General features: G+C 36.8%; 4 protein-coding genes across 8 annotated transcripts; 1 reads left to right on the top strand and 3 right to left on the bottom strand.

Moving 5' to 3' along the window:
- Positions 1-808: 808 nt before the first annotated feature.
- On the top strand, positions 809-5,177 carry LOC103485179 (aspartic proteinase). Of its 4 annotated transcripts, none has more exons than XM_051080067.1 (14): positions 809-848; positions 1,852-2,230; positions 2,323-2,383; positions 2,502-2,596; positions 2,682-2,794; positions 2,886-3,054; positions 3,139-3,178; positions 3,337-3,401; positions 3,735-3,852; positions 3,973-4,033; positions 4,143-4,299; positions 4,386-4,505; positions 4,703-4,791; positions 4,876-5,177. In XM_051080067.1, exons 2-14 carry the CDS (start codon positions 1,859-1,861, stop codon positions 4,958-4,960), a joined length of 1,545 nt encoding a protein of 514 aa, XP_050936024.1. In that variant the 5' UTR covers positions 809-848; positions 1,852-1,858; the 3' UTR covers positions 4,961-5,177. The 4 variants fall into 4 exon arrangements, with proteins under 4 accessions (XP_050936024.1, XP_050936023.1, XP_050936022.1 ...); XM_051080066.1 differs by lacking the exon at positions 809-848 and adding an exon at positions 894-977; XM_051080065.1 differs by lacking the exon at positions 809-848 and adding an exon at positions 1,051-1,135.
- A 128-nt stretch (positions 5,178-5,305) lies between these two features.
- LOC103489105 (probable F-box protein At4g22030) lies at positions 5,306-6,616 on the bottom strand. The gene has a single exon (XM_008448116.2). The coding sequence runs from the start codon at positions 6,614-6,616 to the stop codon at positions 5,306-5,308; it is 1,311 nt and encodes a 436-aa protein (XP_008446338.2).
- A 1,701-nt stretch (positions 6,617-8,317) lies between these two features.
- On the bottom strand, positions 8,318-11,927 carry LOC103485188 (aminomethyltransferase, mitochondrial). Of its 2 annotated transcripts, none has more exons than XM_008442687.3 (4): positions 10,978-11,927; positions 9,644-10,219; positions 9,264-9,382; positions 8,318-9,035 (listed from the first exon to the last, which is right to left on the bottom strand). In XM_008442687.3, the coding sequence occupies exons 2-4, from the start codon at positions 10,199-10,201 to the stop codon at positions 8,489-8,491; spliced, it is 1,224 nt and encodes a 407-aa protein (XP_008440909.2). In that variant the 5' UTR covers positions 10,202-10,219; positions 10,978-11,927; the 3' UTR covers positions 8,318-8,488. The 2 variants fall into 2 exon arrangements, with proteins under 2 accessions (XP_008440909.2, XP_050936020.1); XM_051080063.1 differs by lacking the exon at positions 10,978-11,927 and adding an exon at positions 10,839-10,967.
- A 964-nt stretch (positions 11,928-12,891) lies between these two features.
- LOC103489116 (glycine-rich cell wall structural protein 1-like) lies at positions 12,892-13,923 on the bottom strand. Its single transcript, XM_051079765.1, has one exon. It carries the CDS (start codon positions 13,921-13,923, stop codon positions 12,892-12,894), a length of 1,032 nt encoding a protein of 343 aa, XP_050935722.1.
- Positions 13,924-15,292: the final 1,369 nt, after the last annotated feature.

Here is a 15,292-nt window from a genome sequence, read left to right as displayed (position 1 = left end):
ATAGAATTGATAGAAAATCGTGGGTATATCTTCAATAATGACAAAAAAAACGACCATTATTTTAAAGAGATTTTTTAGGACATGTGCTGTTTCCAGAATAGTTAAATCTTTTTGTAATTGTAGATAAGAGTGAAAGAAGTGATTAATCTTCTCACTTTAAAAAGTCTTAGAAAACCAAAGGTCAAAAAGGAAGAATTATTAAAGTTTGATGAGAATATATCAACCTTCACCACAAAGTCGCACCATAAATTTCCATACAACACGAAAAAGTATATTAATAAATATTAAACAAGAGCTTAGCATTATACCAAAAAATCCATGATTTTCCTCAGCCATTGGCTTTCATATCAGCCTAAGGCACGTCGTCTCTCAACTGACCAACACATTGCCTTACTTTGCGACACGTAACAGTTCCTAATATTTTAGCTCACATTATCTCTGGTCCGTCCATCACAAGATCAACGGTCTGTTTCAGACGAGAACACGTTAGTTTCTCTATTTTGGGTTGCTGTGGATTCTTCAACCCGCGAAAAATGCTTTTCTTGGGGATTTGAGTATTCAAACCCTTCCGGTTCGAAGCGTGGACGACTCTACGTTAATCCGGCAATGAAAGGACAACTCTACCCCTTCCGAAACGGACGGGTCAGATGAAATCCTTCCTCTTTCCTTTGTTTCGAACCCTTGGATTGGAACTGGTTGGTTGATGAGTTGGGTCCGCTTCGATTTTTGGAGTGGACAGGTCGGTTTACAGTCGCTTCTCTCTTCCGTTTATTCCTCTTTCGCTCTATAAAGACGTAGATTCGCGTACCAAATCCTCAGTTTTCTCGTTCCTTTGAAATCCTTCCCTGGTGGGTTCTTTTTGTTTTCTTACATTTTGTTTTCTTACATTTTGTTTTCTTACATTTCGTTCTTTATTTTGTTTATTTGGTATTCATTGTTTATTTTGTTTATTTGGTATTCATTGTTTACTTGATCCGGTAACTGGGTTTTGGTTACTTTTTTGAATTGAGCTTTCTTGTTTTGATAATCTTGATCGTTGTTTTTCTTTGTTTTTGTCTAACCCTTGCTTGGTTTGTTGTTATCTGATTACCGTTTCGATGATCGTGGTTTGTCGGGTTGCTGATCATGTTCTTGGGTTTTGATTTTAAAGCTTTTTCTTTTTTGCATGTGTTTGTGCTTATTATGTCATTTGACCGTACATCCAGGGTTCTTTTTATTTCTCTGTTCTGCAATTTGGTATTGTTGATAATTTTCATTTCTCCTGGGTTCCCTGGATTTTGTTGGATTGATTAGTTGTTAGGTAGGCGTAGGACGTAGGAGTGCAATGACACACGATGGTTCTGCCAAACAATTTTATCGGCGAAAGTTCTATCGTTAATTTTGTGTAGAAGACTTGATTCGATTAATCTGGTCTACTTTTTGTGGAAATGTTTTGTCTTTTTATCTTTTAACCTCAATCCACAACAATCTTGATGTTCATCTTCTGAAACTTGATTTTGAAACGTTGTTTTTATTGTAAAAAGTCCGTAGTTTTGGGCTCTTTTGATTAGGATTTTTCATTTAATCATTTATGTTCTTTGTTTTTTATGTTAAAAGTTATTAGGATAATGCTTGTCCAACTTGATTTGTAGCAGGTTTTAGTGATATTTTTTAATTTATTTTACATCTTAAAAGTTCAAGGAATCCATCGAGTCTGATCGTATCGTTCCCTTCCCGCCCTATGAGTTTGGACTTTTAAGTGACAGAAAATCCCACTTTTCTATGGTTTTGTTTCCTGTCTTGTATTCTTATTAATAATCATCAAGGGACTATTGAGTTTCATGTTTTCTCAACTTCACCTTGTACCTGTAGGTTACCAATGGCTTCATATCACTCAAAAGCAGCTTTCTTGTGTTTGTTCCTGTTGGTTTCATTTAATATTGTCTCGTCTGTATCAAATGATGGGTTGCTTAGAGTTGGACTAAAGAAGATTAAGTTAGACCCAGAGAACCGGCTGGCTGCCCGCCTTGAGTCCAAGGATGCAGAGATTTTGAAAGCTGCTTTTAGGAAGTATAACCCAAATGGTAATCTTGGGGAATCTTCTGATACTGATATTGTTGCGTTAAAGAACTACCTGGATGCTCAGTACTATGGTGAGATCGCCATTGGTACACCCCCACAAAAGTTCACTGTGATTTTTGACACTGGCAGCTCCAATCTGTGGGTGCCTTCTGCGAAGTGCTTGTTCTCTGTAAGGATCTGTCACATTGAAGAAATGATACTTTTCTTTGCAGTGTACCAGTTTGGTTGTAGGCGACACTCATCTTTTTTGTTTTGATGTAGGTGGCTTGTCATTTCCATGCCAGGTACAAGTCAAGCCGCTCAAGTACATACAAGAAAAATGGTACTTTCCAAAATCCATGATACAGGATTGGATTTAATCATTAGTACTTATTTTGATCTGGGGATGCTTGTTGTTTGTACTTGCATTCTAAAATAATTCGGTTTATGGGCATGTGCAGGGACATCTGCTTCGATTCGGTATGGCACTGGAGCGGTCTCTGGTTTCTTTAGTTATGACAATGTCAAAGTTGGAGACCTAGTTGTAAAGAATCAGGTAACTTCTGGCATTAACTATTCTTATAACAAGTAAATTGTAGATATATCAATGATTTGTTACTTATTGCTATTCTCTTTTTCAGTTGTTCATTGAGGCAACCAGAGAACCTAGTCTTACCTTTCTGGTGGCCAAGTTTGATGGGTTATTGGGACTGGGTTTTCAAGAGATTGCAGTTGGTAGTGCTGTCCCAGTATGGTAGGATATGCTCATCTAATGTTACTGATTATCTTTTAAGGTTCCTTTTTGTCATAGAAGCTTGAATGGGGCGTTGTAATTTTCTTCTCAGGTATAACATGGTTGAACAAGGTCTTGTTAAGGAACCAGTCTTTTCCTTTTGGCTTAATCGAAATGCTGAGGAGGAGGAAGGAGGCGAAATTGTGTTTGGAGGGGTTGACCCAAAGCATTATAAGGGCAAGCATACTTATGTTCCTGTCACACAGAAAGGTTATTGGCAGGTTGGTTTCTAAGTAGTCATCTCATACCTCCCAGTTCATATTTTCTTTCCTCACCATGCTTAACTTTTTCTTTCTGGTTCGTAGTTTGACATGGGCGATGTTCTCATAGATGGTGAACCAACTGGTGTGTTTCCAAATCGCTTGTTAATTATAATACACCTAAACTTAGTAGAATATAAAAAGGAAAGGAGACAGATTTGCTCTCTTTTTTCTTTTATTCACGTAATATGGGATGATTTGAAATATGCATTTAAGTCTGACTAAAGAAAATTGTTAATTCAGGATATTGCGAAGGTGGCTGTTCAGCAATTGCAGATTCTGGAACTTCACTTTTGGCTGGTCCAACTGTGCGTACATAGACTTAAAACTTTGTTGCATGATACTTTTTGAATCAATAAGTTGAAACACCTTTTGCTCATTGAGTATATCTTTTTCTTATAAAAAAAAAAGTTGAAACACCTCTTTTTTCCCTTTAAAATAAAATGTCTCATGCATCCGGATGCTTGTTAACTTAGAATTTCAGGTTTTAATTTGGTGGTTAATATATTTTCGCATCCTTGTGCATAAGGATCTTTTAGCCTTAGATGCAAAGTATCCATGATTGAGCAAAACTGCACTTATGGTCTTTGCAGTTGGGTTAAATTGCTATTGACTCCTAGTTGTTTGATTTTCTCTTTTAGACTATTATAACCATGATCAATCACGCCATTGGGGCTAAAGGAGTCGTGAGCCAGGAATGCAAGGCTGTTGTTCAACAATATGGGCAAACTATCATGGATTTGCTTTTATCTGAGGCAAGTTCATCGTTTCCTCTTTAACTTCTCTTTAGCAAGGCTGTAGCATTTTGGTCTTATACTCTGCTCCCAATCATTATACCATTTTAGATTATTTACCTCTAGCTTTCTTGCTAACAGGCAGATCCGAAGAAGATCTGTTCTCAAATTAAGTTGTGTACTTTTGATGGAACTCGAGGAGTAAGGTGAGGCATAATAAATGCTTTTCACAAATCACAATATTCCTGCTATATGAAATCACGCACACATATTTACTTAGTGAGTCTACTAATCCATGAAATGATGTTCCTGTAGTATGGGAATCGAGAGTGTTGTAGATGAAAATGCCGGTAAATCATCTGATGGTCTAAGAGATGGCATGTGCTCGGTATGTGAGATGACAGTCGTTTGGATGCAAAATCAACTTCGTCAGAATCAAACCAAAGAACGCATTATAAATTATATCAACGAGGTGAAAAGAATCCCCTACTTCCAAGAATTCTACAAATCCTTTTGAATATTGGTTCTTGTTGACTCAACTAATCAACTGCCCTGCAGCTATGTGATCGTATGCCTAGTCCAATGGGACAATCAGCTGTGGACTGTGGAAAACTTTCTTCCATGCCTAGTGTTTCCTTCACCATTGGTGACAAAGTTTTTGACCTTGCCCCAGAAGAGGTAAATTCCAAAAAAAAAAAAAAAAAGAAAGAAAAGATAGTTGCTTGAATGTTGAATTTCTCTCTATTAGGTTATAAAGCTTCTTGCATGTTGAAACCGTAGATCATGGAAATATTATATGCTTCTTTAATGTTTCCTCGATATTACACTACTTGTTTTTTACCAACTCTTTCTAAAGTGGCAAGCAATGTGAACAGTATATTCTCAAGGTGGGTGAGGGTGTTGCAGCTCAGTGCATCAGTGGATTCACAGCCTTTGATATTCCTCCTCCTCGTGGACCTCTCTGGTATGTCTTAACCATTAATTCTGCTTTCAGCATAATTCAAAGTATAATTTCCTTTCATTAAGAACTTGTTTTTGTTGGTGACAGGATCTTGGGAGATGTCTTCATGGGCCGCTACCATACTGTCTTTGATTTTGGCAAGCTTAGAGTCGGATTTGCTGAGGCAGCTTGAAGAAACCACTTGTTTGTTGGTGGCTTTGTCGATTGCCTTCAATGTTTATACACATGAGCCATCTTTAGTTTCAATGGAACCTAACTTTACTTTATGTTCGTGGATTTATCTAAGTGTTAAATGCGGTTAGCCTCCCTGCAAAAGGGAAACACTCGTGATTGTAAATGCTTGGCTACTGTTTCATCTTTTATAGACACTGCTTGTACAGTTGCTTTTAGTTTCTCTGCTGATTTAAATATATACACACAGGCTGTTATATATTTGGAGATGGAAATAGAGAACAAATTAATCAAATAATATATTTAAGTTTATCTCGATTTACATCTCAACTTCAAGTATACTAACTTAGAAAAGTTTGCTTGCGAACTCTCTCAATTCTTCTCTGCCGTTGCTGCTGCTTGAATTTGATGCAGCCAATTGCTCGAGTTCTGTTAAACTTCTTCCCAATTGTAAAGCGACCTTAATTTCGAACACTTCTCCATTCTCCCTTTTAAGAACGTCTCTCAAATTTACATTTGATTCGATTGTTTCTTCAATAAGCTTAAAGAAACCTGCATTGTTCCTGTACATTTCAAACACCATCCCAACTTGACCACCATGTTCCAAAGCATTCACAATACTTGCCATAGATCCTGCAACAACTCCTACCATAGCAGGCCAGGCCCCTGAACAAGAACCTACAAAAGCAGATCCAATTGCTCCAACCAAGGTTAACAATGGACCAGAAACTGCTAAAATCTTGTTGACTTTCAAGGCCTTTTGGCTCAAACTCAAGTATTCTTGCAGATCTTTTCTCTTCAGTACTCCAACAATCTCTCTCATTTCTTCTTCTAGCTCTCTACTCCAGCCATTTCCACTGAGCTTTGTGTTTGTTTCCTTATGTTTATGTACTTGCGTCTGTGGAGGCCACCAAGTTGCAGGTTCCACAGTGGAGGGGAACTTTTCAATCATGGATCCTAATAAAGGGAGAGGGTATGCTTTATCCAAAGCCAAAACTCTCTCCATTGCTTCCCCTACTTGGTTGTTGTTGAGATCTCCGCGAGAGAGTTTGGACTGAAGCTGACAACGAAGCTGCTGGAACAATCTTGCAGCATTTCTCTGTTCTTCAGCAAGTTGGGATGGTTGTAACTTGTTCATCACCACCGACATCCCGGTGGCTGCTAAATACAGCAACATTGATGACATCTTTAGTGCCGTGATTGATGCACTGGTCGTGGCTGCAGCAGCCAATCCAGCCATGGTTGCAGCTCCAAGAGTAATTGCATTCAAGGAAGTCAGCAAGAGTCGGTTCCAATTGTCACGTTGCTCCCCAACATTCCGATGCATTTCCACTCTATCAGTGATGGCCTCCATAACCGCATACAACTTCGCAGCCACAACAGGGTCCGGACAACTCAGAATATTGCTGTTTAACCGTCCGTCAGCAACTGGATTAGTAAAATTTGAAATTTTAAACCCATTTCCCGTCTCCAGTTTCTCAACCAAGCCACTGGTTTGCAACTTATGGAGAGACATGGGAATGGCTTGAAACATAGACGAACTCGAACTCATTGTAGCTTTACAAACTCCTTCACTGCAACTAGCTGGGAAGAAAGACGACGGTAAAGACAAAGAACTCTTGAAATACAATGCGCTTGCACTTCCAAATGCAGCCATGTCATGAATAATTTGGAAAACTCAGGATAAACAAATAGAAATAAAAACAACTGATCTGAATAAAATGGTTTCTAATTTCTATCTATATATACAAAAGAAGAGATCTAAAAAGGAGGAATGAGAAAATCAAGACGCTGATCTTCAAGATCAAGACTTCAGCAGTGGGAAAAGGCTGACTTGTTTGAGAACGCAAACCAACCATTCTTTCTCAGCCAATTCCAAAAAGCTTGAAATTACGTAATAATGGAGAAGGTAACATGTTTTTGTTCAAACAATGCCTTCAAAACGACAGAACATTGTTCTGTTCTGACAATTCACATAACGTTTGTTTGTTGATTTCAAAATGAATCCGACCGTCAACAGATGGTAATGTTTGTTGTTTGACGCGTTTCACTAAGCGATTTCAATGTGAAGAGTTTTGAGGATTTTACAAACGAACTCCAATGCAATTGGTCAAATGGGTATTGGTCAGTCAAAATTTAACCGCTAATTCAAATTTTGATGTAGCATTCAACAATTTGTGATAGTAGTAGTATTATTCAAAAAAACAATTCATTTTTTGTTTCTTGAATTTTGAGTTAGAGTTAATTCATCTCGATTTTCATGCCCAACATATTTTCTTCGTGATAATCTAGATTATATTAAAAGAGGTTAAGAAATCCTATTGTCTCATTATCATACTATTTCATGTCGTACATATCATTTATCTCTTTTCTTTTTTCTCTTACGTTCTTCTTTTATCATTAAATCTTTCGACGATCCTATTTTCGTCTTAATATCTTTTGATTTTTCTCTTTTTCTTAATTTTTATTAATAAATAATTGGCCGATTGAAATTTAAAGTCATTTATAGGTAACCAAATACAAATTTATTCCCACAATGACCACACTTCTCTTGTACCTTTTTACATGATAAGGATATTTTCTCTCCAAATTTTGTTTTAGTAGAAAGCTCGAGATCTTCTAAATGAAGATTAGAAGCATTGGTTCTCCATAAGGGAATTCAGAATTTTATTTTCCTAGATAAAGAGATGTGATTAGATTTTATGGACATGTCGTTTTGTCAATAGAAATGAGATATATATGTTTTAAGTGACAATAATTTGTTGAAGTATGCAGATACAACTAGAAAACTATTTCAAGTTTTATTTTGACAACTTTAATTGAAAAGAAAGACCTTAGTTTGATTTTTGGAGTGTCCTTTTATTGTTTAGGCTAGATCATACATCCATTGGCTATATAGATAGCTCAAGATATACCTCAAATATAAAGCTCTTTTTCTAATGAAGGCATTAATGTTTAGTTGAATCGGCAAACTTGAGATCTTTACATCGGCAATTGAATGAATTATCAGTAGCGTTAGTGATCATTAACTTGGGTATACTTAATTCAAAAGAAACGTAATGGTTATTGTGTTTTCCATAAAAATCACTCGTCTGACTTTTTTGTTCATTTCACAAAGTTTCTATTTAACACAAATTGAAAAGACAGGTTGCCAAAATTTGCAATAACAAGAAGAAAATATTGCAAAGAAAATAAAACAAGAAGTTTTTTGAAAAACTTGTTCGAAACCAATGTATAAAATCCATTTAGAATCATGTACATGTATTTTACTTTATCTTTTTCAGATGTTTGAAACTAATGTGGGTAGTGTAATCTATGAACAAAAGTGCAGAATGTTCTGCTGTTGCTGAAATGCAAATGGTTGCAATGCAAGATTACATTTTTATGATCAACAAGTTCTGATTAGTGCAGTTTGAAAACAAAACACCCCAACATTTCTGACATTTTGGAAATACAGAATTTGGTCAGAAGAGAAGGGTTTGAAATCAGAAAAATCTTGACAGGACACGACAACATAGGTAGACATGAATTATGTTGGCTTGTAATATTTTGTTGGAACGAATGGCATTTTAGTGACAACACCATCGTAAGCCTTTCCTCTGACAATTATCTTAACTTTGGTGCCAGCCTTGTGAGATCCAGATTTCACATAGCCCATGGCAATGTTCTTCTTGAGACAAGGGCTAAATCCTCCACTGGTGACTTCTCCAATGTTTTTCCCACCCTCATTCTGAATTTCACTGTGGCTTCTTGCAGGGGGGCCTGAAGAGAAGAATCCGACACGCCTTATGGCTGGACCATCTTCGAGTTGTTTCAGAATCACCTCGGCACCGAGAAAACCACCTTCTGCTCTCCTCCTTTTTCCTATGGCCCATGTTAATCCCGCCTCAACTGGTGTTATATGTTGTTCCATGTCGTTTCCGTATAAACACAGGCCAGCCTCAAGTCGAAGACTGTCTCTAGCACCAAGTCCTGTCAATCGAACCTTCCCTTCTGATTTCTCCAGGATTGCTTTGGCAAGATCTAGTGCATTCTCTGAAGGCACTGAAATTTCAAATCCATCTTCACCTGTGTACCTGATTATTTCAGAAGTATAAGAAAGTTGGTTTAACCGTCAGCATTGATCATTTTCCTTTCCGTAAAATTGGAATGCATTCAGAAGAACCAAAACAATACTTGAACTTGGATGATAAGTGACGTTATGGTTCAAAAAAAAAAGATAGCACGTTTAATTTTTCAAAAATTTAATGAAAGACTTGGCTCATTCAGATGAAAAGGGAAATGTAAGCCTAAAGGAATCATACCCTGTCCTGGTGAGAAAGCAACGGGCTCCATTGATATCCAATATGCGGAACTCACCAAAGTAAAGTTTGCTCAAATCATCTTTGGTCAAGTATTGAAGAACTGGTGCAGCTAGAGGGCCCTATAAAAGGAAGACACGAATTTTTTTATATTGAATTTATAACAGAAGGTGCCATAAAAAAAGCAACTTGTAAACGGCAGAACAATGCATTCAACCTAAATTGATACAGTTGATGGATATGAAGGGGATGAGTTCAACAACTTAATATGCAGATAACCCCAACACCAACCTCACAACTAGGAATCCTAAACTCATGACGGTGTTTATCAATTTAAATGTGGGATAGAGAAATGAAAATTGAAATGAAAGGACTATGTCAACCTGCAGAGCTAGAAGAGATCTCTCATCATGGATATGCCATGAGACATCTCCCCCTTTGGCCTTGAAGGCTTTCATATGCTCCTCAATGTGAGCTAAGTCTTTGTCTCTGCAGCCTGCATTCACAACCAAGTATATGTGGTCATCCGTCACCTTGGTGATTACTGAGTCATCAATGGCTCCACCCTTTTCATTGGTAAAGACAGTAAGTGTTCCAGTTCCAGGAGCAAGCCCAGCAACATCAGCAACAACAAGCTTCTCGAGGAAAGGGATAGAATCCTTCCCCTTAAGGCTCAGTCCACACATATGGGAGACATCAAAGAGTCCACCATTCTGCCTGCAGTTTACAGTGGAATCCATTATTGAATCCTTGTACTGGATAGGCATACTCCATCCAGCAAATGGAACCATCTTTCCACCATGAGTAACATGGAAATCATATAGAACAGTTTTTTTGAGCTCAGACTCTGCAGAAAAGAATCGACGTCCCACAGTCTTCTTATCAGTCTGCGCAAGACGGCTGGTAATTGATTGGCCCAGTTGCCACAAACCTCCCCTCATCTTGCTACTCTAAAATATCTGAACATAGAATTGAAAGAAATTTAGGCAAAAAAATCAGTTCTACCTTAAAAATTAAACCATACCATGTAACCTTAGCTAGGAAAGAACAAGATTGAAATGAAACCCAAATAAATAGGTAGCTCAAAATAGAGGCAATGAATACTACGATGCTTGGAAACAAAATTTAAATACATCAGGTCATGGTTCATAAACGACTTAAAAAAGAAAAGAAAGTTCGAGTTACAAGTCGCTACTAATATGCAGATTCCTGCAAAACAACGAAATTATTTAGCACAAGTCGCAAGCAAGCAATTTGAGCAAAACTGGGCCATTCCATTGCTATTAGGTACTAAAATTAAGAGACTTAGAATATCCAATGATTCAAATAATTTAAGAGTGTCCCATTTTAAAACACTGATTCGAAATACAGGGAACAATATGTCACATTGAAGATGATAACATCAAGAACATGTTATTTTCAAACACCGCCTGAAACAATTACAACGGACCGTCTAAAAAAATCCAAACCAACCAAGATTATAGACATTTTTTTAAGAAACCCAGAGAAAAACAAATTCCAATTTCCTTTCATCAATATCCAATCCACAAAACAGTGTGTTCGTGTGTATGTTTCCACCTTTGTTTCCAAGATCCAATCAACGAACCGCAAGATGAAGAGAAACATTATCAGAAACGATAAAAGCTCAGATTGGAAAACGCAATGTCTGGGATATAAAAACCAGAAGTCATGAGAAGGGAAAGAGCAAAGCACTTACAGATATGGGTTTTCTTGTAGGCCGTTCAAATTTAGTTCTTCAAAGAAACAAATCAGACAGCCTAAAGGAGCATTTGTGGATCAGTCTGAAGATATCAAGAGGGGAGAAAAAGCTTGAACCTTTATATATGTGTAGGTTATTTTACATCATATACCAACAAAACAATAATAATAAAATCAAAAGAGAATAACATTAAAAAACCATATAAGAAAAATAAAAAACTGCAAAAGGTTTGGTGACATATAAAGTGGGTGGCGTAGGGTGCCCTCTTCCTAATCGAGCATCCAAAAATACCCCATCTTTAATGGGTGGTGGTGGCACAATCTCACACACACCCTAATCTCTTAAAACTCTCTGCCCATTCCTCAGTTTCTTCAATCATATTTATCCCAAAAATGTACAGCGATTGATGCAAAAACCAAATCCAACAACAGCGTATCTCCACCGTTAAATTTGCAGTACGATTGACAAAATGGTGGGGTCAGCCATAAATCAGAAACTTACAATTGTTCCCATGGTACTCAGTACATGATATCACAACGCCTCACCTAAGTTCGGTGGGCGATCGCTTCAGAACTATGAAAAGTATAATAATAATATTCTCACCAATTACTTCTTTCTCAGACAATTTATTGGTTTTTTTGAAGATATAGTTTAACAAATTGATAATGTTAAAGAGCATGATAAAAAAATAAAATTGTGCCTAATGTGAATTTGATTTTGGGTAAAACTAAAAGGGTTCATATCTAAGTTATTCTGAGTTCGGGGAAGATCCTCGATCGTGAGCCACCATCGCCGCCTTTCATCGAAACGACGCCGTACTTGAGCCTAAGCTCACTGCGGGCTCCGATCTGCTTAGAACTAAAGCGGAATGGGAGTTGCAGAGGATAAGATATTGGTGGAAAGGAAAAGCTAATGAGCAAGAAATTGTTTCCATGGAATTGAAGAGTACTGTACAGTACAGTAGCTCGATTAGAGTCCACAACGAAGAGCATGAGCTTCAGCTTATTGGGCTGGGCCTAGACCAACGGTTACCAACTAGGGTTTTAACTGCTATAGATTATAGTTTAAAATAGACAGTAAAGTTGGTCAAATTTTTTATCTTAATGCATAAAAGACCAAACTATCAATCGATAATATTATAATTAAAAATTAAAATAAGAAAAGTGGATCAAAATGTGTATTTATTAGATAATATTATAATTAATATTACCCTATAATTATTTTTAGATTTAAATGTATTGGGCCTACTCGTGTGAGTTTAGTAACCCTTGAGCCACTTCAATTAGCTTGAGAATAACGGATTTCATAACTTTTAGAAAATTACAAAGTCTATTCACTTGTATGGTAAAAAAATGTTATTATATATGTTAATATTTTGAATATAATTACTCTATTTACGATTATTATTTAATTAAAAAATTAAATGATAGGATAATCTTGGAAATTTCATTCTATCACATGTTACGAAAATCTAATGAAAAGCTTATTGTTTCTAACGAAAATTAGAGTTAAAATTAAAAGTAGACAATGATTTGCAAGAATAAATCATATATCAATTGTTTGAAGAAATATTACTCTTTCTATTGTAATAACTTATTAGATAATATATCAATTATTATTAAATTCACTATCATATTTAGGATTTAGTATAGAAACGCAGTTTATGAACACACTTTCATAAACATACAAAACTAATATATATAGATTAACAAAATTTTAAAAACTAGAATAGTGTTTAATCATAAAAGTATTTATTATTACATGGAATATATCATCAACTTGAACTTGAATATTTGAAAAGGGAAACAATATATATGTGACGATAAATACATAGAAAATGATGAGATATTAAAGATTGGAAACAAATTTTGTGTATCTTAATTAATTGGATGATGATGGGCAAAAGGTGGCTTAGGGTTGAGCAACATTGGTTTTAACTTTAGATTCATCATTTTTGTAATCATAAGCTCCATTGTTATTGTTATTGTTGTTGTTGTTTCCCATCCCAAATCCAATTCCCATACCAAAACCCATTCCAAATCCCATCCCCATTCCTTCTCCTCCCTTGCCACTGCCACCAAATCCACTGCCCTCCCCTTTACCATATCCTCCATTTGAATTACTTATTCCACCCCCTCCGCCGCTGCCCCCACCACCGCCACCCGCACCGTTTCCTACTCCGCCCCCAAAACCACTGCCATGACCGTTACTAGTTCCTCCATTTGAACCCCCTCCTCCTCCGCCCCCGCCACCACCGCTGCCTCCGCTACCTATGCCACCTCCAAAACCACTACCATAGCCATTTCCTCCATTTGCTCCTCCTCCTCCACTACCGCCGCCGCCACCTCCTCCTCCAGCTCCTCCGCCTCCCATTCCTCCACCTCCCCCGAACCCACTTCCATGTCCATACGCCTCCCCTCCCAAAACAGAATTTCCACCGCCACCTCCTCCACCACCGCCACCTCCTCCGCCTAATCCAAATCCTGCACCGAATCCCATTCCTTGGCCATAACCATTTCCACCATTACCACTACCACTACCACCACCGCCACCTCCTCCTCCTCCTCCTGCGCCTCCACCAGCCACCCCACCCCCTCCAGCTCCATATCCACTACCATGACCATACCCTTCTCGAGACCCACCTCCCCCACCGCCACCGCCGCCTCCACCTCCGCCATTACCACCTACACCAAACCCAGCTCCATAACCTTCACCATGGCCAAACCCAACCCCATCTCCTGAATTGCCTCCGCCACCACCGCTCCCTCCACCACCACCACCACCTCCAGAACCGGGCTTGTCAGCTGGCCATCCAAAGAAGGTTCCACATCCCCTCCAATACCGGCAAGAATCTTCATTGTCAAATCCCCAGCCGTAGCCAAAACTAAGTTGGGTTAAAACAAGAAGTATAAAACAAAAAAAATTGAAAGAAGATCGAGGCATCACTAATAATAATAATTATTAGGAGAGGAATTTTTGCATGGGTCTCGCTGGTTGTTTGTGGGCTTATAAAGAGGAAGCTGCAGCCTATAAGCATCTCTCTGTTTCCCTGGACTGTCCTTAATTTGTCTTACTCACAGTACTAAATTACTATATTATTATTATTGGTCTTCTACCTACCTTCTCCTTCCTTTACCTCTGTTTCAAAAAAGGTTTCCAATCTGCGGGAATAATTCAAACTACACATTTCATTCTTAATTACCCACAATAATAATGAAAAGATAATAAAAAGTTAATCTCATGCATGCATGTTTGTATATCCACTTAAATATCTAATTAATTATAAGATGCTACCATGACAATTTTTTTTAATAATTCTTTTTACTTCTTAACTAAAAGAAATATACATGAAGAAGGGTCATGTATAGGCGCATGCACATCTAAGATACAATTTTAGAGTCATCACGTACGCCAAGACATTTCTATTTCCATCTCATTCATAGATTAATCAATAAGGAGGGAATACAGAGATCAAAGAGCTAGAGAGATAAGCTTATGAAATGGCATATGTATCTAAGTATTGCTTATATACGTACTACATTATATTCATTTTTATACCTTCGACTTAAGTTGGGTGTAACTAAATTAGTTTAACTTGAGACATGCAAATTTTATAAAGAATTTCTTTGGTGCAACCCTTTGAAAAAAAATATAAAAACATGTTTTTTTATAAGAAAAAAGCAAAATGGGTTTTGTGACGTTGTAACCCATTTTTAATAGTATTATATCTATATATAGATAATACGTACTCATCTCTATATATCTCGTGCACATTACTCGAGTCAAAAGAAGAACTGAAATATTTAAAAAGATGAAAAATTCATCATGTGTCAAATTATGATCGAACAATTTATTAACCGAATATTTTTTATTTTATTTTTTAATAAAAAAAATATGCATGAAATAAAGGTGATATAGGTTACGACCTAACCTAATCATTGCTACGAAGTTATATTAGAATAAAAGTTCATCCATATCTAGACATTTATGAGTATGAAAATATTTTCAAGGAAAGAAAGAGTTGATTGTCAAGCAACATTTCTATATTTCTATAATGGAGTTTTCATTAATGGAAGTTCTTAAGCTTTTTACTTTTTTTTTTTTTTTGAAAAGAAAAAACAACTCCATTTCTTATCAGAACAAATTAGGTTGCATCTAATTAACTTTATGTTTCTCTTCTCTTCACATACTAAAATTATGATAGTTTAGAAAAAATCAACTTTTTTTATAAAAAAATAAATTCCCACAATACACATTATACTAATAACTCATCTTTGGAATTATCTAATCACATTAGAAAATATAGATTTTA

This window comes from Cucumis melo, chromosome 12 (assembly GCF_025177605.1).
Source record: "Cucumis melo cultivar AY chromosome 12, USDA_Cmelo_AY_1.0, whole genome shotgun sequence".
NCBI classification, from domain to species: Eukaryota; Viridiplantae; Streptophyta; class Magnoliopsida; order Cucurbitales; family Cucurbitaceae; genus Cucumis; species Cucumis melo.
Note: the sequence above shows the minus strand (reverse complement) of the source record. Positions and strands in the feature narration are given on the sequence as shown.

Bases quoted from the DNA above. Each gene is read 5' to 3' on its own strand.
- LOC103485179 (XM_051080064.1), top strand. From the start codon at position 1,166: ATGTGTTTGTGCTTATTATGTCATTTGACCGTACATCCAGGGTTCTTT. The intron at 3,055-3,138 runs GTTGGTTTCTAA...TCTGGTTCGTAG, and splicing joins CACAGAAAGGTTATTGGCAG to TTTGACATGGGCGATGTTCT. The intron at 3,402-3,734 runs GTGCGTACATAG...TTTCTCTTTTAG, and splicing joins CACTTTTGGCTGGTCCAACT to ACTATTATAACCATGATCAA.
- LOC103489105 (XM_008448116.2), bottom strand. From the start codon at position 6,616: ATGGCTGCATTTGGAAGTGCAAGCGCATTGTATTTCAAGAGTTCTTTG.
- LOC103485188 (XM_008442687.3), bottom strand. From the start codon at position 10,201: ATGAGGGGAGGTTTGTGGCAACTGGGCCAATCAATTACCAGCCGTCTT. The intron at 9,383-9,643 runs GTTGACATAGTC...TTCCTTTTATAG, and splicing joins GATCTCTTCTAGCTCTGCAG to GGCCCTCTAGCTGCACCAGT. The intron at 9,036-9,263 runs GTATGATTCCTT...TGAAATAATCAG, and splicing joins TGCTTTCTCACCAGGACAGG to GTACACAGGTGAAGATGGAT.
- LOC103489116 (XM_051079765.1), bottom strand. From the start codon at position 13,923: ATGCCTCGATCTTCTTTCAATTTTTTTTGTTTTATACTTCTTGTTTTA.